General features: G+C 44.0%; 1 protein-coding gene across 3 annotated transcripts in view; it reads left to right on the forward strand.

Annotated features, from left to right (window-relative positions):
• The window catches only part of Prkcb (protein kinase C beta), a 327,890-nt gene that overhangs the window by 210,286 nt on the left and 100,996 nt on the right, over nt 1–16,608 (forward strand). For all 3 annotated transcript variants that reach the window (XM_076942168.1, XM_076942171.1, XM_076942174.1), the window contains 2 exons: nt 9,610–9,766; nt 10,875–11,009. In XM_076942168.1, coding sequence (XP_076798283.1) covers nt 9,610–9,766; nt 10,875–11,009 — 292 coding nt within the window. The remainder of the gene's footprint in view (nt 1–9,609; nt 9,767–10,874; nt 11,010–16,608) is intronic.

Below are 16,608 nucleotides of genomic sequence, written 5' to 3' on the forward strand. Positions count from 1 at the left end.
AGTATGTAAAACAACCAAACCAAACAGAAAATCAAGAAGACCCATAAAGTGCTATAGGCAGGAAGCAAAAAGGGGACACACAGAAATGAAAAAGGGTCTTCCTAAGAGGAGAAGCATCGTCAAATAAGCAGGAAGGATTGCATGGTGCTAAAAATCAATCATCTGTTAATGTGGTCGGACAGGGCATGTGCCTGTGTGTCCTTCATCTCTCTCAGCTGTTATGGGGTTGTGGGTGACCTTGAACTTCTGATCCTCTTTCTACTGAGTGCTGAGGACAGCCCATAGGTGTGCTCTGTCTCTCTTGCTGTATGCACTGTTGGGGATTGAATCCAGACTTCGTGCATGCTAAGCAAGCACTTTGCCCACAGAGCCACACGTTTCCAGCCCTTAGAAAGCTATTTAAAACAATACAATAAACAGAAATGCATAGGAATGGCGAGCTGAGGACTCCTGCTGAAAGAGGGCGTTAGATGATATGGAAGCAAGCTGGAGGCATGCTCCTAGATTTCCATCGATGAAAAGATAACTGTAATCATGAACAAACTGACAGACATGGGAAGCAAGAGGCATTTACTCATGGGGAGATGGGACCAAATGTTCCTAGAGCGAAGGCCAGAGCAAACGGAAGATCACCTTGATTTGGATGGAGGCAAACAAGCAATGAACCACACACAAAGGACATTTCAGTTACAAAAGAAAACCCGACAGTGGACCTAGGGAGAAAACATGCCAAACAAAAGCCGAATTTTAGTAAGAAGTATGAAATTATCAGAAATACCACAACAGTTTTAAAACCACTTTGACAGGCAGAAGAGGTTTAAAACTCTGAAAGTTAATAATGCACTCTAAATAACTCTCTGCTTCCTCTGCCTTGGGCCTTGAGCCCTTCAATAAAGGAATTCTCTCCTTGTCCAATAGCCACAGACTTGGTGGTATAGTCTCCTGCCAGAGAGACAGGAATCCAACAGTATTCCACCCCCAGAGGCTCTGGAAGTGTCCCACCCATCATCTGATGAAAGCACATAGAGTCAGAGGTTCTTAGGCACCTACAGTTCCCTTGGACACATGCAACATCATCGGGCACAGAAGATGGAGCTGGGAAACCAGTTGAATCCTAACAGTGGAAATCATGAAATTCCTCTTGTTAGCAGTGACAGGAACCCCAACAGGGTGACCGGAAGGGTGAGTCTCAAACTGTGGCTAAAGACTGGAACTACACGGTGATGTCAAGCTGCCTAAGGCAAGTGTAGTAGAGGGCCATGCTGAAAAGTGTCCCCCTATCCGCAAGATTTGGAAAGAAAGTGAATCACATTATCCGTGTTGTGGGACAGAGGAAAGGGAGCCACCAAGGATGGGGGCCTGGATATAAAGAGCTCAGAGTGAAGTAAAACTAGAAACGAATCCACACTGTCTGGAAGAGAGGCTTTTGAATGTTCTTATCAAATAGAAAAGAAAACCGTCTGAAATGATGAAGGACCTAGGTGCTTTGAGTTGATCAATACAAGATGTACAAACATACTAAACTATCACAATGTGTCCCATAAAAATGTGCAATTGTTCTGTCAATAAAAAAAATTTCTGAGGGCTCTTGGGAATTCACAGGAGATGCCATCCCAGGCAGAAGTCCAATGCACTAAATCGGAATGGAAAGAAGCTTCTGGTAATGAGGGATGGATTTATCGCTTCTGACTTCAGACCACCCATCATCCTCAAGCTGCTTCCTCTGGGGTTTATTTGTATGAAGATCACGCTAAAGGGACGCTGTTCCAGTCCTGAAATTTATTGTGGCTGTTGTAAATTTTCATTGTATGACTTGGTCTGAACTCTGTCTATGGGGGAAGGAGACCAGCATTCGTGGGGCTTCTTCACAAGCTTCACCTTTTCCCTAAATGTCATCATCCTGGTAACTAGGACCAAAGTGCTTTAACACATGAGCTCCCCAAAGGGCTCATGTGTTAAAGGTTGGATCCCTTGGCAGTTGGGTCAACAGAGAGTGGGTAAATGACAACCACAGTCATCATGGATCAGCCACCAATGAGTTCACAGCTGAATGGACTTTAAAGAAATGGGGCCTAGATGAAGGAATATGTTCCTGGGTACACAACTGTGAAGGGTAAATTATATCCCTGGCATCTTCCAGTTACACATGCTGCTCTGCAGATGCCATGAAGAGAGCAGTTTTTTCCACAACACCCTTCCACCAGGATGTTTCTGCCTTGCTATGAACCTAAAAGCAATGGGGCTAGCCTAATGGGGTCTGAAACGAATGATACCATCGGCCAGAATAAATTCTTTTTCCTTTTAGTTTATCTCTCTTAGGCATGAACATGTTTGTGTGTCTGTGTGTGTGCGCACGCACATGTGGTGTATGTGTGTGCATGTATGCATGTGTGTAATATATATGCATGCATATATATACATACATACACACACACACACACACACACACACACACACACACATATATATGTGTGTGTGTATGGATGTGTATGTATACCTGCAAGTGTGTGGATGTATACGGTGTATGTATTTGTGTGTGAGAGTATGTGTACCTATGAGTGTATGTATGTGGTGTGTATATTTGTGAGTGTGTATGCGTATGGGTGTGTGTGTGTACCTATGCGTGTGTGTATGTGGTATATGTATCTGTGAGTATGTGTGTGTCTCTCACTGAACCTGAAGCTTATCAGTTTGGTTATGGCAGCTAGCCAGTGGACTTCTAAAGTCTACTTATCTCCCTGGTCTATCGCTAGCATTGCTCATTTTTTTTTGTTTTTGTTTTGCTTTGTTTTTTAAAATAAGGAAACTGAGGTTCCAAGAAGGTTTTTGACTTAAAACACCCAGTTAATACGCATCATGGAGGAGGGGAAGGTTAAGCCCAGGTCTGACATTTTTCAGCTAGCTATCTCATCCTCCACCTTTTCCTCACTTGCTGCAGCCTGACAGGCTCTTCTCTCAGATAGACAAGATGACAGTCCCAGCTGGAAGTTTGACTCAACATGGATAATCAGATGCGTGACAACTGTGCCTCTGCCAGCAGCCCTAGGTAGCCAGCTGTGCCAGAAACCTGTGGGGCCTTGACATCTCCAGATGACTCGGGTTTGCTTGCTTTGCAATCAGACACCTACATAGAATGGCCAGGGAAGGGGCTGGGGAAGGAGAGCCTGAGAGTGTCAGGACTCACAAAACACCAGAGAAAGATGGCGTTAGAAATGCTATGGTAATAAAGAAACAGAGATCAAGGAGACACAGACTATAGACAAGAGGGCTAAAGATGTTTCCTGTGGAAGGTGTGATACCATGTAGGGAGATTTTTAGCTCTCTTTTTGATAAACACTTCTTTACACAAGCATTTTTCATGAATCATCTGAGAATAAGTTGGTGTCATGGTTCTCTCTAATTCTAAAATGTCCCAATGTACATTTCTTAAGAGTAAATATATTCTTCAGTATGTATGTCATATGATTATCTAAACGAGGAAATATAACCCACAGCACTATGGAGTTAACCAAAGGTCTAAGGAAAGTATCAGCCACCAGGACATCCCTGAGATTAGAGGTCAGGACTAGGCAGAAAGAAGTGTTGTCATATGTTCAGTCAGTGTTTGTCCCTGCAGGCCCGGTTTTATCGAGGGGATCTGTTGAGGGGGTCCCACTGGTCTCAGATAGGACATCAGGACTCTGCCCTTGACATAAATCCTGTTTCTGGGTTCTATAATTCAAATTACAGTCTTGAAGCATCACAGGGAAGATCCAATTGCCCTGTTGTGTCTTTGGGGGAAATGGAATGAAGTGTCTGAAGGCCAGGGCAATGGATTCTCAGATGCTATCAATATATAACTTAATAACATAATTAATAAAAGAATACATTTTGTTTGTAAGAAGTTCAGACTAGAACCAATGTTCTAAGGCCAATGTTCTTTTGCATCCCACCTTCAAACAGACCTCTCCACCCCCTCAGATGTATCCATTAGTTAAAAATAATTGTGTGTATCTTCTGGGTGCATACATGTGTGCATGCATGTAGACCTTGTAGAAACATGCTTTATTGTGCCCCCCTTTAAAACACTACTCAAGGGTCCCAATACTGTGACCCTTTAATACAATTCTTCATGGTGTGGTGACTTCCATTCATAAAATTATTTTCACTGCTACTTCATAACTGTAATTCTGCTACTCTTATGAATCTTAGTGTAAAACTATCTGATGGATGACCCTTATGGGAGTCATGACCCACAGGTTGAGAACCACTGCTTTAGAAGATTGGAGGTGGGGGCTTTTAAAGAGATTTGATTTTAACATAGTCTCAAAATGACAGAAAAGATGCAAAAATGGCAGAAAGAACTCTTGTATTTTCTTCACCTGACTGGCTAGGAGTGCCTCATGTGCCTATGTCCCACATATCCCTTATGTCCCTCATGTCCTTGTGTCCCTCATGTCTCTCATGTGCCTATGTATTCTACCATCCTCTATATTAAACAGTTTTAGATAAGTGTTTTTTTTTTTTTTTCTGAACCATTTGAGAGGTCAGTAAGGGATCATGATCCCCACTGACCTCAGAATACTTCAGCATGTATTTCCCAAGGTCAAAGTCAATCTCTTAAGTGTGCAGTCTAATTATCCAAATGGGGAAATGTTAACACTGGCCCACAGCTGTTATTTAATAGTGCAGAGCTTGGTTTCATTCACAGAATCATGCAGGCCTTTTTCTTAAACACGGGCTTTATATTGTAATCTCTTCTGTTTCCTGTGTCTTCAAAACCTGCGTGCATGTGGACAGCCCAGTGTTTTTAGTGGGTATGAAGTTACCCTCAGTATAGTGTCTGCTAGTGTGTGTAGACCTTCCCCTGTGCAGGTCGGTTTTTACTTTCTGAATCGCCAGCATTGTCCATTTGAATGTTTGTGGCTGTGACTTTGACTCACTGTCTCAATGCACATAATGAAGACCTGTGAGGACTCAGAATGTCAAGGAAATTTCTTTTAAAAAGAGTTTTAATTTTTTAAAAGAAAGCTTCTCAATATTTATAAAATTCAGTCCTGGGACCATAAAACACGATAATTCTTTAGACTTTTTAAAAGATTTTCTTTTACTTTCTGGAAAGGAGAGTTAAACCATTTAGGAAAGTTCTTGAAGAAGAATTCCTAGGAAAGTTGGTGCTGTATCTTCTCACACCTTGCCAGAGAACCTTCACCAGACTATAGTGGTTTTGCCTGCTGGTGTTGATTTGATCCCACCTAGCTCCATGATCAAAACAAGCTGTGTTTTCTGGTTCAGCATGATCTTCTCCTGTGCATTTAGCAAACTTCCGCCAGGGGGATGGGTGCTATTTCTGTTTTGTGTGAAGCATAACGTACCATCTGCACTGGCTGGATTTCAGCAAAGATAGTAAAGAAACATTTATCAAGAAAATCAAAGTTGGTCTCGCCAAGTGTGGTCTAGAGAGATTTGCTTCCTCAACGCATATGCGGTCTTCTCACTGCTGGGAAACATGAGTTGACTCTGAAAAGCTTCCGAGGAGACAGGCCTTTGGATCTAAGCCTGGAGCGCCTGTCAACTGCTCATGATCCAGTGGTTTCAAAGTAGCCATATTCCTGGAGATGTGCAAGCCAAGAGTTCTGAATCAATTCTACGCTACTCAGTCCAGGAGAATTTTAGCCACTTTGATAGACAGGATAGATTCAAGAGGGCAGAAGAGGGAGAGAGTTTGAGAAGGATGGCTGGCAGGAGAGGTGGAATCATGCTGGAATGAGGAATGTGTGCTGTGAGGCGGAGGGCAGAGGGTGAAGGATGGCTTCAGTACACTGCACACCGCACTCCAGCAGAGAGCATTTGATGGGAATTCTAAACTTAAGGCAGAGGACTGCTTCCCAGTGACTGCCATTACTGTGTTGGTCTATATGACAAGAAGCCCGGGGAAGTGGCCTTCCCAAAGAGAGGAAAAATGAATCATTTCTACATGCATGTGTCTTGCCAATCATCCAGACAGACAAGCTTACGGCCCCTCAGAACAACTCAGTTCATGTTTTTATGCAGATCACTGTGTGAGCAAAGTGTCATTCCCAGACTACAAACACATGCTATTTTCCTTGGAAGACTTGAGAAACAAGAGAAAATAACAGTTGGGGATTGTGCTCCGTGGGGAAAGCACCCATCACTCAGGAGCTTTGTCACCCCATGTGTGCCCCGTGGGCCAGCAGCCTCCACCTCATCCTTGCTGGAAAAGCAAGCGAACGCATCTCACTCCAGCCCTCCATCAAGTCCATGGGGAGAGGAACAGGAATCGTGGTTGGGAGAGCTTTAGAGTTCCTCTGTGCTGAGGTTTGCAGAGTCCTCTTGATGAGGTTTCCAAAAGGAAGATCCAATGCATGGTTCCTACGAAGAAATAAAGTAGACCTAGTGGCACAGGCTGTCATCTCTGCTATTCTGGAGGCAGAGGCAGGAAGATCAGAAGTTCAAGGCCAGCCTGGGAAACCGAGCCCTTGCCTCAAAATGAAGAGTAAACAGAAGTCCAGTGTGTGTGAGGTCTTGAATTCAACCCTCAGCATTGCTAAATAAATAGTAAGTGAATGAATGAATGAATGAATGAATGGCAAGTGTGGTCAGAGGGCACTGACTAAGCAATGAGACAGCAATGACACAGTTCATGCTTATTGAGTATTTTCTCGGTTCTGCAACAAATACTCTTTGTCCAAATTTACTGTTAAACCAACATATATTATTGATCAAGAAACCAAAGTTGAAGGTTTACAGTAATAGCTAGGTAAGAGCCCACTTTATAACTACAAGACTATGTGGCCTGGCTACTGTCTCAATTTCAATACAGAAATCAATTATACTTTTAACAGACTTAGTTTCATATGTTCTTTGTGGACAGGATCAGTGTCTTAGGTTCTCCCCAGTCTCCTTGGAACATACCAGAATGCTTAGGGCATAGTAGGAACCTGTTCACTGAGTTCATGGAATTAAGGCCAGCAAGGACTAATTTTTGCTTTTGGGAAGTAACTTATGGCTGAGATGGAGAATGAATTCAACCTATGTCTTAGTAGAAGAAAGCCCATTACATCTCTGATAATTCATCTATTCAGTCCTAACACCTGCTGACTATATGACTTTAGGAAAACTCTCCTCCTTCCTGTCCTGCTTCCCTTCCACCCTTCCTTCCTGCTCCCTGCTCCCTGCTTCCTGCTTCCCTTTCCTCTGCTTGAATATCCACATATGCTTCCTCCCTCCTTCGCCCTCCCTCTCTGTCTCTCTCTCTCTTATTCCTTCCCTCCTTCCTTTTCCCCTCCTTCTCCCCTTCCCTTCCTTCCTCTCTTTTTTTTCCTCCCTCGCTCTGTCTCTTCCCTTTCTTCTTTCTTCCTACAGTGGTCACCTGATTGGATGTAGGGAAATAAAGATATCTGAATTTAACCATGACTTGCATTTTGCTAGATAAGCAAAGTGGAAAGAAATTGGTGAGGAAACTGAGTGTTTTCTAGGGAACTAGTCCACTGTACCCTAAGATCCATGCCCCATAAATAGAGTGGAAGCAGGAGGGAATAGGGGCTCAGAGACTATGTGTCTGGTCCAGTGAGTTGCGGTGAGAGAAGACTTGTTGCCAGAGGTAACAGAATTCATGAAATGGAAACAACGTGGTCATGTAAGACTGTGGTCTGTGACCTGTGCACTCTGGGAGAAGACCTGTGTTTGGGTGGAAGGGAACATTGTAGGAAGTGAAGGGGGGAGGGTTTGCCCGCTGTGTTTCAGTCATTCACCTTCTTATTTGTTGTTCTTGTTGTCTTGAGACTGCAGAAGTCTTGTTTTCCATGTGTTGTTGTATCTGTGCAACACTGAGGGAAAGCGTGGAACAATGGCCATGGGAACGGACATCACTGTCTCAGGCCCGCCTCCTGGGATTGCTTTGGTTGCAAACCATGGTGCTGTTATTTCAGCTAGTTCTGACCCTGTCAAGAGATTTTTCTGGCTATGTCCAGATAACTCCAGTGACCTTGTGGTTTCTGCTTTCACTTATAAATTGATGAATATATTAATAATAGATTTGTCAAAATGTTGAACCCATCTTTGTACCTCCAATAGGAGTCATACATTCAAGCAGTTAGTTTCAGTCATTTTTAGACTGAATATATTACCTTGGATTTTCTTGACTGAGATGGTCAACACTGTCTTTAAGTTTTTCAGCACTCTGTCTTATGTTCCACGCAAGCCGCATTTCCTGGTTTTCTTGGCTACCCATGATTCTACCCTTTAAGCTGATGTTGATCAGCTTTTCCAGTTCTCCAGGTAGACCCTTCCTTCTCCCTTGCCTTCTCTCTGGCCCACGGCATCTTCAGTGCTCAACCTCACTCCCTTTCCTTCTCTAAGCAGATCCTAAACCTTCATGCAGGAGGCCTTAATCTTCGGTGGAGCCTAGCTATAATGCTGTCGATATTTTTCCAGCATTTTCTCTGTGCAATTTCCTAGTGTTGCTGATATGTGACACGTGGATAGCATGTATACCCTCATTAAGATAGCAACTCTCTTTCATTTTTTATCCTTTTCTTTTTGCATGAAGGTAACATTTGCATAAAGTAACCATTCACTCTTTAAAACACACAGTTTACTGTACTTCACATTTACGACACTGCAACTGTTGTCTGTGTATCCAGTTAGTTCCATTATCTCTAAAGAAAAGTCTGCAGTCATGGAGCACCACTTCTTTGGTCCTTTTCCCCTCTACATGCGGCAGCATCCTCTGTATGTCTGTGTAGCTGACTTCTCAGGCTTGCACAGTCCTGTGCTTTGCTGTGGCTAATACCAGAGAGAACAGCTTTAGGGAGAAAGGGTTTATTTTACATAAGGTTTCAGTCTGTCATGGTGGAAGGGGGTAATGTAGGAACTCATATCATAGCAGGCAGGAAACAGAGCAAAGCAGTTATAGGAAGTAGCCAGGACAGTATCTGGTTACTCAGGATATGCCCTGAGTTCTCCAATCAGGCCCCACCTTCTACAATTCCATCACCTTCTAAGAACTCCTTCCTGTTTGGTGTGCATCAGTGGATTAGAGCATCCATTCAGTCAGAACCCTCGTGGTCTAATCATCTATGTAAATGTCCTCACAGATGCATCCAGAAATGGACTGTCCTAATGTCCCAGTCCTTCCCGGTCAATTAACCATGTCTCAATGGAGACGGACTATCATGCAGATGTTCCATTAATCACCAATCAAGAAAATGCCCCCACAGGCTTACCACAGGCCAATTGGTGAGGGCATTTTCTCAATTGAAATTCCTTCTTCCAAAATGACTTTAGTTTGTGTCAAGTTGACATAAAACTAGCCAGCACAAATGTTATATACATGTATGAAGTTATTCTAAGGAAACATTATTTTATATAATTAATATATGCTAATAAAGATTTTAAGAATAATTTTTAAAGCCAGTATAGAAGAAATTCTACAATCCTGTCAGATTGTCTCATTTACATGCCTCTAGCTGTTGATATTAATAAAATTCAAACTCCCATCAAGCAAGTGTGATGCCCAGGACCCTGCTGCGGGTACCACAGGCATTGCTGACAGGTACTTAAACATTTTGGACATTGCTAATATTGAAACTTATTTTTGTTTTTTAGTAAGAGATGCTAAAAATCTGGTACCTATGGACCCCAATGGCTTGTCAGATCCTTACGTAAAACTGAAACTGATCCCTGATCCCAAAAGTGAGAGCAAGCAGAAGACCAAGACCATCAAATGCTCCCTCAACCCGGAGTGGAATGAAACCTTCAGATTGTAAGTGGAAATCTCCATGGCCCAGCATGAGGGACTGAGGGGTTCCCCCATTTTCCCTCTGCCTCCTTCCCTCCATTCTTCCCCACTTCCTCTTCCATCTGGATTCCAGTATTATGAACCAGGAGAAAAATTAAAAAACAATTAATCCTGTTGAGACTGCTTGTAGTGTGGGTTGGTGGATGGGACTGGACGTGTGCTGTTTGGTGACAGTTAATTAGTGGGGTTATAGTGACAAAATCTCTAGGACTGAGTTTAGATGATGCTTGGTTTGCAGCCTACTGGGAGAACTACATCAGCTTCACTTTAGGATCTTCTCTAATGAGGAAGAGTATGAGGGTCCCCTTCTCAATGTGCCTGGGCCAGTGGTTGTTAATAGTAGCAGATGATATGTACTGAGCAGGTATGATGTACAATCAAGCACTAGTTAGACAATCTGACTAATAATCTCTGATTAATCCATTCCTATTTTATGCATGGGGCTTGCTAAAAAGGCCCCTTGGTGAGTAGAAGGCTGAGCAGGATGGAGCCTTCCGTAGTTTGATCCCATGGGTCACACTGTAGCCACAGGCTGGTTCTTGGGGCAGCCTCATATTCTTGCCTCTTTTTCAGGATAAAGCAAGGACTACCTGAGCCTCTCAGGATCATGCCACAAAACAGTTTCCCCTGAGACACTAAAAAAGAAGTTTCTCTGTGCAGTCTCTGCTTCATATTCAACTCATATGTGTGCAAATGCACACACATGCATGCCCAGAGATGTCTTGGATATTGGAATTTTTCCCAGTGACTGTCCATGGGAATTAAAACAGAGACAGCAGACATAGATAGGCCTGCTTTTGTTGGAACTGGCTTAGGTCCCCCACCTGAGCCATGGGCTGTCAAACAGAATGAGCCCCTACTCCCAAAGGAGTAGAAACCAAGTGTGTCTCCTGCAGCAGCTTGTGACAGGATTTCTATCTACCTCAGGGTCTCATCCTTTTGTACATTTCATCTGCTTGAGAAATCATGATGGCCTTGGCTGATATTCTCATTCTCTCTCTCTCTCTCTCTCTCTCTCTCTCTCTCTCTCTCTCTCTCCTTCTCCCCCACCCCCTTCCTTCCCTCTCTCCAGTCAGCTGAAGGAATCAGACAAAGACAGAAGACTGTCTGTAGAGATCTGGGATTGGGACTTGACCAGCAGAAATGACTTCATGGGATCTCTGTCCTTTGGGATTTCAGAACTACAGAAAGCCGGTGTGGATGGCTGGTAAGGATTCTGCATTGGAAAGGACAATGCACTTCGTTCTGTCAGACACGGGATCGAATATGTTTTCCTTTAACATTGCAATATGACTCATAACTTGGCTCGGCCTCATCAATGGCCCTTATTTGGCTCTTCAGTTTACAAATCCGCCATTAGCTGGCCCTGGTGGCATGGGCCTTTCATCCAAGCTGCCTGGAAGACTGGCACTGGGGAAATGGCAAGGTGAAGGCCTGCCTGGACAGCTTAGTGAAGACTTACTTCAAAATAAAAAGTAAAAGGGGACCTGGGAAATGGCTGTGTGGTACCTGCCCGCATGCACAGTCATAAAGTGCTTGCTATATAAGCACAAGGGCCTGAATTTAGATCCCCACCACCCATGCAAAAGCAGACAGAACAAAAGCAGAATGTATCTGTTACCCCATGGCAAGGGGGCCAGAAACTGGGGGCAGGCAGAAACAAGCAAATCCCTAGAACTCACTAGGCAATGTATTTAACCAATCGGTGAGCTTCAGGTTTAATAAACTTTTGAAAAGTAAAATAGAGAATTGTTGAAAAAGGCATTTAGCTTCAACATTTGCCTTCACAAGCACACACGCGCGCGCGCACACACACACACACACACACACACACACACACTCAAACAGACTGAAACTGAATAGCTGAATATCAAGCAAGACATGGTTCTCTCTTGGCCACAGTTTTTACCTCAGTTTACCACCCCTGCCCTAGGGCAAACAGCTTCATGGCACTAAAGCCTTCTTAGGAGTTAACTCGTCAGATCTGAGCAACCCATTGTCCAATCTTGACTCCTTAAGTAGGTGTACCCTTGTTGACAGTGCCTCCCCAGCCTGTCCACAATCACCAACAATGTTTTATTTCTTCTGGAGCTTTTGCTTTGCTCCATTCTAATGCCAGAACAAAGCATCCTCATCCAATATTTCCAACGGGGAGGTGGGTAGGCCCCGTGGGGGACCACTTTGCAGTCACCTGAATGAAAGAGTAAGGATCAATGGTCTAACCTGGCTTCCCAGCCATTGCTTTGGGGGAAGTGATGATTGGAACTGCTCTTAGTTCTTAAAAGTAAATTATCTCCTCTCTAAATTGTCTCACTTGGGACTTCGTCAGTTCCAAGTGAAAGAAAAAACAAATCAGACTGACTTCTCAAGAAAGAGAACACATCATCCAGCCCACACATCCCCATTGTCCACCTTATAGCTTCCTAGTCCCTGCCCCAAATTGATTTATCTCAGGTTCTTACTCAAATGGACAGAACATTCTAGTCCCGAGGGGATGCATCAGGAAAGATGACAGGTGTGTTTTTGTGGATGGAACTCATGGGGGAGCGGAGATAAACCTTGGACAAGAAATACTCACAACAAGTCAAAGATGATGTAATGAGAGAGGGGATGTGGACAGGAGTGTGTTGGGGGCTGGTATTAAGCAAAGCACAATTCAGAAGTGGTTAAAAACACCATCCTTAGCTGGATGATCGTGGCGCATACCTTTAATCCCAGCACTTGAGAAGCAGAGGCAGGCAAATCTCTGGAAAGTTTGAGTTTGAGGCCAGCCTGGTCTACAGAGGGAATTCCAGGACAGACAGAGGTACAAAGAGAAGCCTTACTTCAAAACTCCCTCCTCCCCCCCAAAAAAATCCCTCACCATACTTCTAAAATAATGATCACAAGTCAAGGCGTCCTCAGCTCACTACTGAGGACCAGCGGCTGACTCCTTGGGAAGATTTGATAGACTGATGTCTAGGAAATTGTTGTTTGGGAAAAAGGTTGCTGAAATAGCTTGGCTACATTAATACACACACACACACACACACACACACACACACACACACACACACGCACGCACGCACGCACGCACGCACGCACGCACGCGTGTGCACACACACATGTGTATGAGCAAAGGAAGCCCAGTCTTGAGGCTTTGTCATCTACCAGCCTGAATCAAAAGATGGCCTTGACTCACTTTTCTGTAAGTTCACATCTTTGCAGAACAGGGGTCACTAACCAGAGTGACACAATGGGATGACAAGTCTCATAGTCCTTTCTCCCTTTCATGTTTTTTTTTTTTTTTTTTTTTGGATACCTTCCCCTGCCTTGTTCCTTGTTCCTTGTTCCTATCTTAATGGATCCTTTCTCTGCAAGTCCATGATCCCTGGTAGAAGTGAGGCAGGAGAGATCATAGTAATATTAATTGTAATAAGGATAGTTACTACTGACTGGTTCTGACCGGATGCCAGGCCCTGGGCTGAACACACAAACGCAGGAATCGTAGGTACTGGAAAGTATGGCTTCTTTTGTGAGAACCGTCCTTAGTCTTTCTCAGACCATTCGTGATCTCATGGTGGCCACAGAGCAGGCTTCTTTTGCTGGTGGTGCTTTCCAGGCTTCTCTCCTGCTGAGTAGTCATTCTGAACCGCACCCCACACCCCAAGAGCAAGTCTGGCCCCACCTCTCTTTGAGGCATCTTACTGGCTTCCTGCTTGCACCTTAGGATCCAGGTATCTTCCTCCAGGTGTCTCCTCCTCACAGGATACAAGGCATTCCAGCCCCAGGTCACATCTGGCCCTGATTGTTTTAGGTTTTGTTTGTTTTCCCCCTCTGCTTCTGGGACTCCTTATTTCTGAGTTTTCTTCATGAAGAGATGGTACTTCTGCCCCAGGTACTGACCCCCTCCCTGCCCCCCAGCTGCTATCTTGTCAGTCTATGAAGGTAGGACCATGCAGGGAACTGCCCTCCTTCTAACTCCCCCACTCCTTTCTTTCCCAGGCCAATTAAACTGCATGAGGAGCTTAAGTCCATTTTCAGAAACAAAGCTGATTTTTTTTTTCTGCATCTCTAGTTTTGCTATGTGAGCATTTAGCCCAGCACACACACTCGCAGACACGGACAGCCTTCTGCCTGGGTAGCGCCTGCCTGCTCTACTCAAACAATTTTAAATGACAACAACAAAAAGACAGTTGTTTGCTTAAAACAGTTGTAGACTGAAACCGTTTTCCAGGGAGAAATTTAACAAGAGCTATGCATTTAACCCAAGCAAAGAGAAAGACAATGAGAAGACATAAGAGACCTGGATATGATAATCAGATGAGTTGCTTAGCATGCACTAGTGCCTGGTTCCTTCCCCAATGCCTCACACACTAGATGTGCTGTTTTCCCCTGTATGTATGGGCCTGTAATCCCAGCACTGGGAAGGTGGAGGCAGGGTGAGTCAGAAGTTCAAGGTCGCCCTTAGCTATGAAATGAGTTCAAGGTCAACCTGAGTTATATGAAGTCAGTCTCTCTCTCTCTCTCTCTCTCTCTCTCTCTCTCTCTCTCTCTCTCTCTCTCTCTCTCTCTCTCTCTCTCTCTGTCTCTCTCTCTCTCTCTCTCAAAAAAAAGTAGAGTTACTAGTAATAATTTTTTAAGGCACATTGAACCTGGTAGTTCAGCTAGACTAGCCAGGAAAGTCCTCAGGCGTCTTCTGTCCCTCTTCCCAGGACTGAGTTCACAGGCCTGTGAACCAGCTTGCTTGATGTGGGTGCTGTGGGTCTAAACTCAGATGCCTTACGCTTGGGCAGCAAGCACTTTACAGACTGAGCTATCTTCCCAGGCCTCCAGAGAGTCTTTTAACACTCTTCCATGTTAAATAAGTCACATGACACCTTGCAAACTCAGTTCCCTGTCCAGTAGGAGGCGGGCTCCTCCAGCCTTCCTGCTGCTGCCTTATACAGTTACGTGTTGTATGATGTTTACAGTGCGCCTCTATGTCAGTAACAGATCTGGAAAAAATCCTCTGGCCAAATACTGTTGTACAGCAAGTGCCTCTGGCATTCAGTTACAGGAACATGCTGTACAGACTTGCCTCGGGGAGCAGTAGGCTAGACCCAGAGCTCAGGGATGCAGGGGGCTCTGCCACCTAGATTTGGGTTAGTACAATCTATGATGCCCTCATCACGAGGAAGTTCACAGAGTGTGTGCTGGTCGTCTGGTGATGCTTGACTGTGACTTAAAACCATTCAGCAGAACCCACAGAGGCAGCTGTGGAAGCCTCCAGATGTGCAGCGCCTGCCCCCGGCCACTCATCTGCCTCTTTGCTGCCAGCTCTGTACCTTCTGCCAAACCCTCCCCTGTGTGTCTAATTGTGTCTATTTATGCTGTTCCCCTTCCTCTTGGTTTGGCTGGAGATTCATCTGTATTACTTGTTTGGTTTGTTTTCTCCAAAGAATCTGCTCTGGGACTATGTCTTAGTTCTATGTCTGTTTTCCTCTCTTTGTCTGTTTATTTTGCATTTGTCTTTGAACTCCAGTTGAGTATTTCACTATTTGTTTTTCTCTTCGTACCTTACCCAGTTCTTTAAGAATAACAAACGCTATTGTGGGAATAGGCAATTTCTCTAGGTTTTGATGTGTCACATCCTGAGTTCTCTTGCTCTTTCTGGGTCTGAGAAATGTGTTCTTCATTTCCATTCTTACAAAACTACATGTAGGCACAGTCTTTATTCTTGAGAATGAACTTTGCACTTAGATATTTGCTCATGGGCCTGGGAGGATGGCTCAGCAGTTAAGAGCACTTGCTGCTCTTACAGAGCCTGGTTTCCAGAACGCACATCAGATGACTGATAGCCACCTGTAACTCTGCTTCCTGGGAAGATCCAATACCCTCTTCTGGCTTTCTTGGGTACCTGTATGAACATGGTACACATACATACACATAGACACACACACAGAGAAGAGAGAGAGAGACAGAGAAAGAGAGAGAGAGAAGTAAATTAAGTCTTCAAGTATCTGTTCCTGTGTCAAGTTGCAATAAAATGGTTTAGACAGGAGATGCAGCTTCTTTTTTTTTTCTTTAAAAAAGTTATTTCTATTTATTATATTATTGTATGAGGGTTTGGCCTATATATATGGATGTGTACTACATGCATCCCTGATATCTGTGAAGGTCAGAAAAAGGCTTTGGATCCCCTAGAACTATACAGATGGTTGTGAGCAGCCAATGTGAGGTGCTGGGAGTTGAACCCGGGTCCTCTGCAAGGGCAGCCAGTGCTCTTAACTACAGAGCCAAGTTTTCAGCCCCTTGTAGTTTGTCTTATTTCCCTTTCTTTCAAGTAAACTTAGTCTACATCCACTGATCCTAAATAGTCTATAGGCATTTGAATAAAAATTGTATTTGTTGTCTGTAAGATGTATACTTCGGCATTGGTGAACTGCACATCTTCATGGCTTGTAAACCTTTTATGCCTTTGTATTTTCATTTTGTTCACTTATGCTAAGTGCATAATACTCATCCTGGCTCTCTCAGTCAAAATGTCAGAAATGTTTTATTTTCATTTCTAGTGGTGTTTTCTTTTTCCTATGAATGTAGCAATATTCATTATTAGTAACTCCTCCAGATCTATTATACCGACATGACGTCATCTTTGCCACAGTTGATGTTTCCCCCTTAACAACATGATGTCATAATTGTCATAGTTAATGTTTCCCCCTGTAACCTCATTGATGACATCCATACAGTCACTTGCCCTTCTTTCCATGGAAATCCACAGCAGCAGAACCCCCTGTGCTCAAGAGACACAAGAGAACAAAACAGATACAAATCTTCAGCCTCGG

This window comes from Arvicanthis niloticus, chromosome 1 (genome assembly GCF_011762505.2).
Source record: "Arvicanthis niloticus isolate mArvNil1 chromosome 1, mArvNil1.pat.X, whole genome shotgun sequence".
Lineage (NCBI taxonomy): Eukaryota > Metazoa > Chordata > Mammalia > Rodentia > Muridae > Arvicanthis > Arvicanthis niloticus.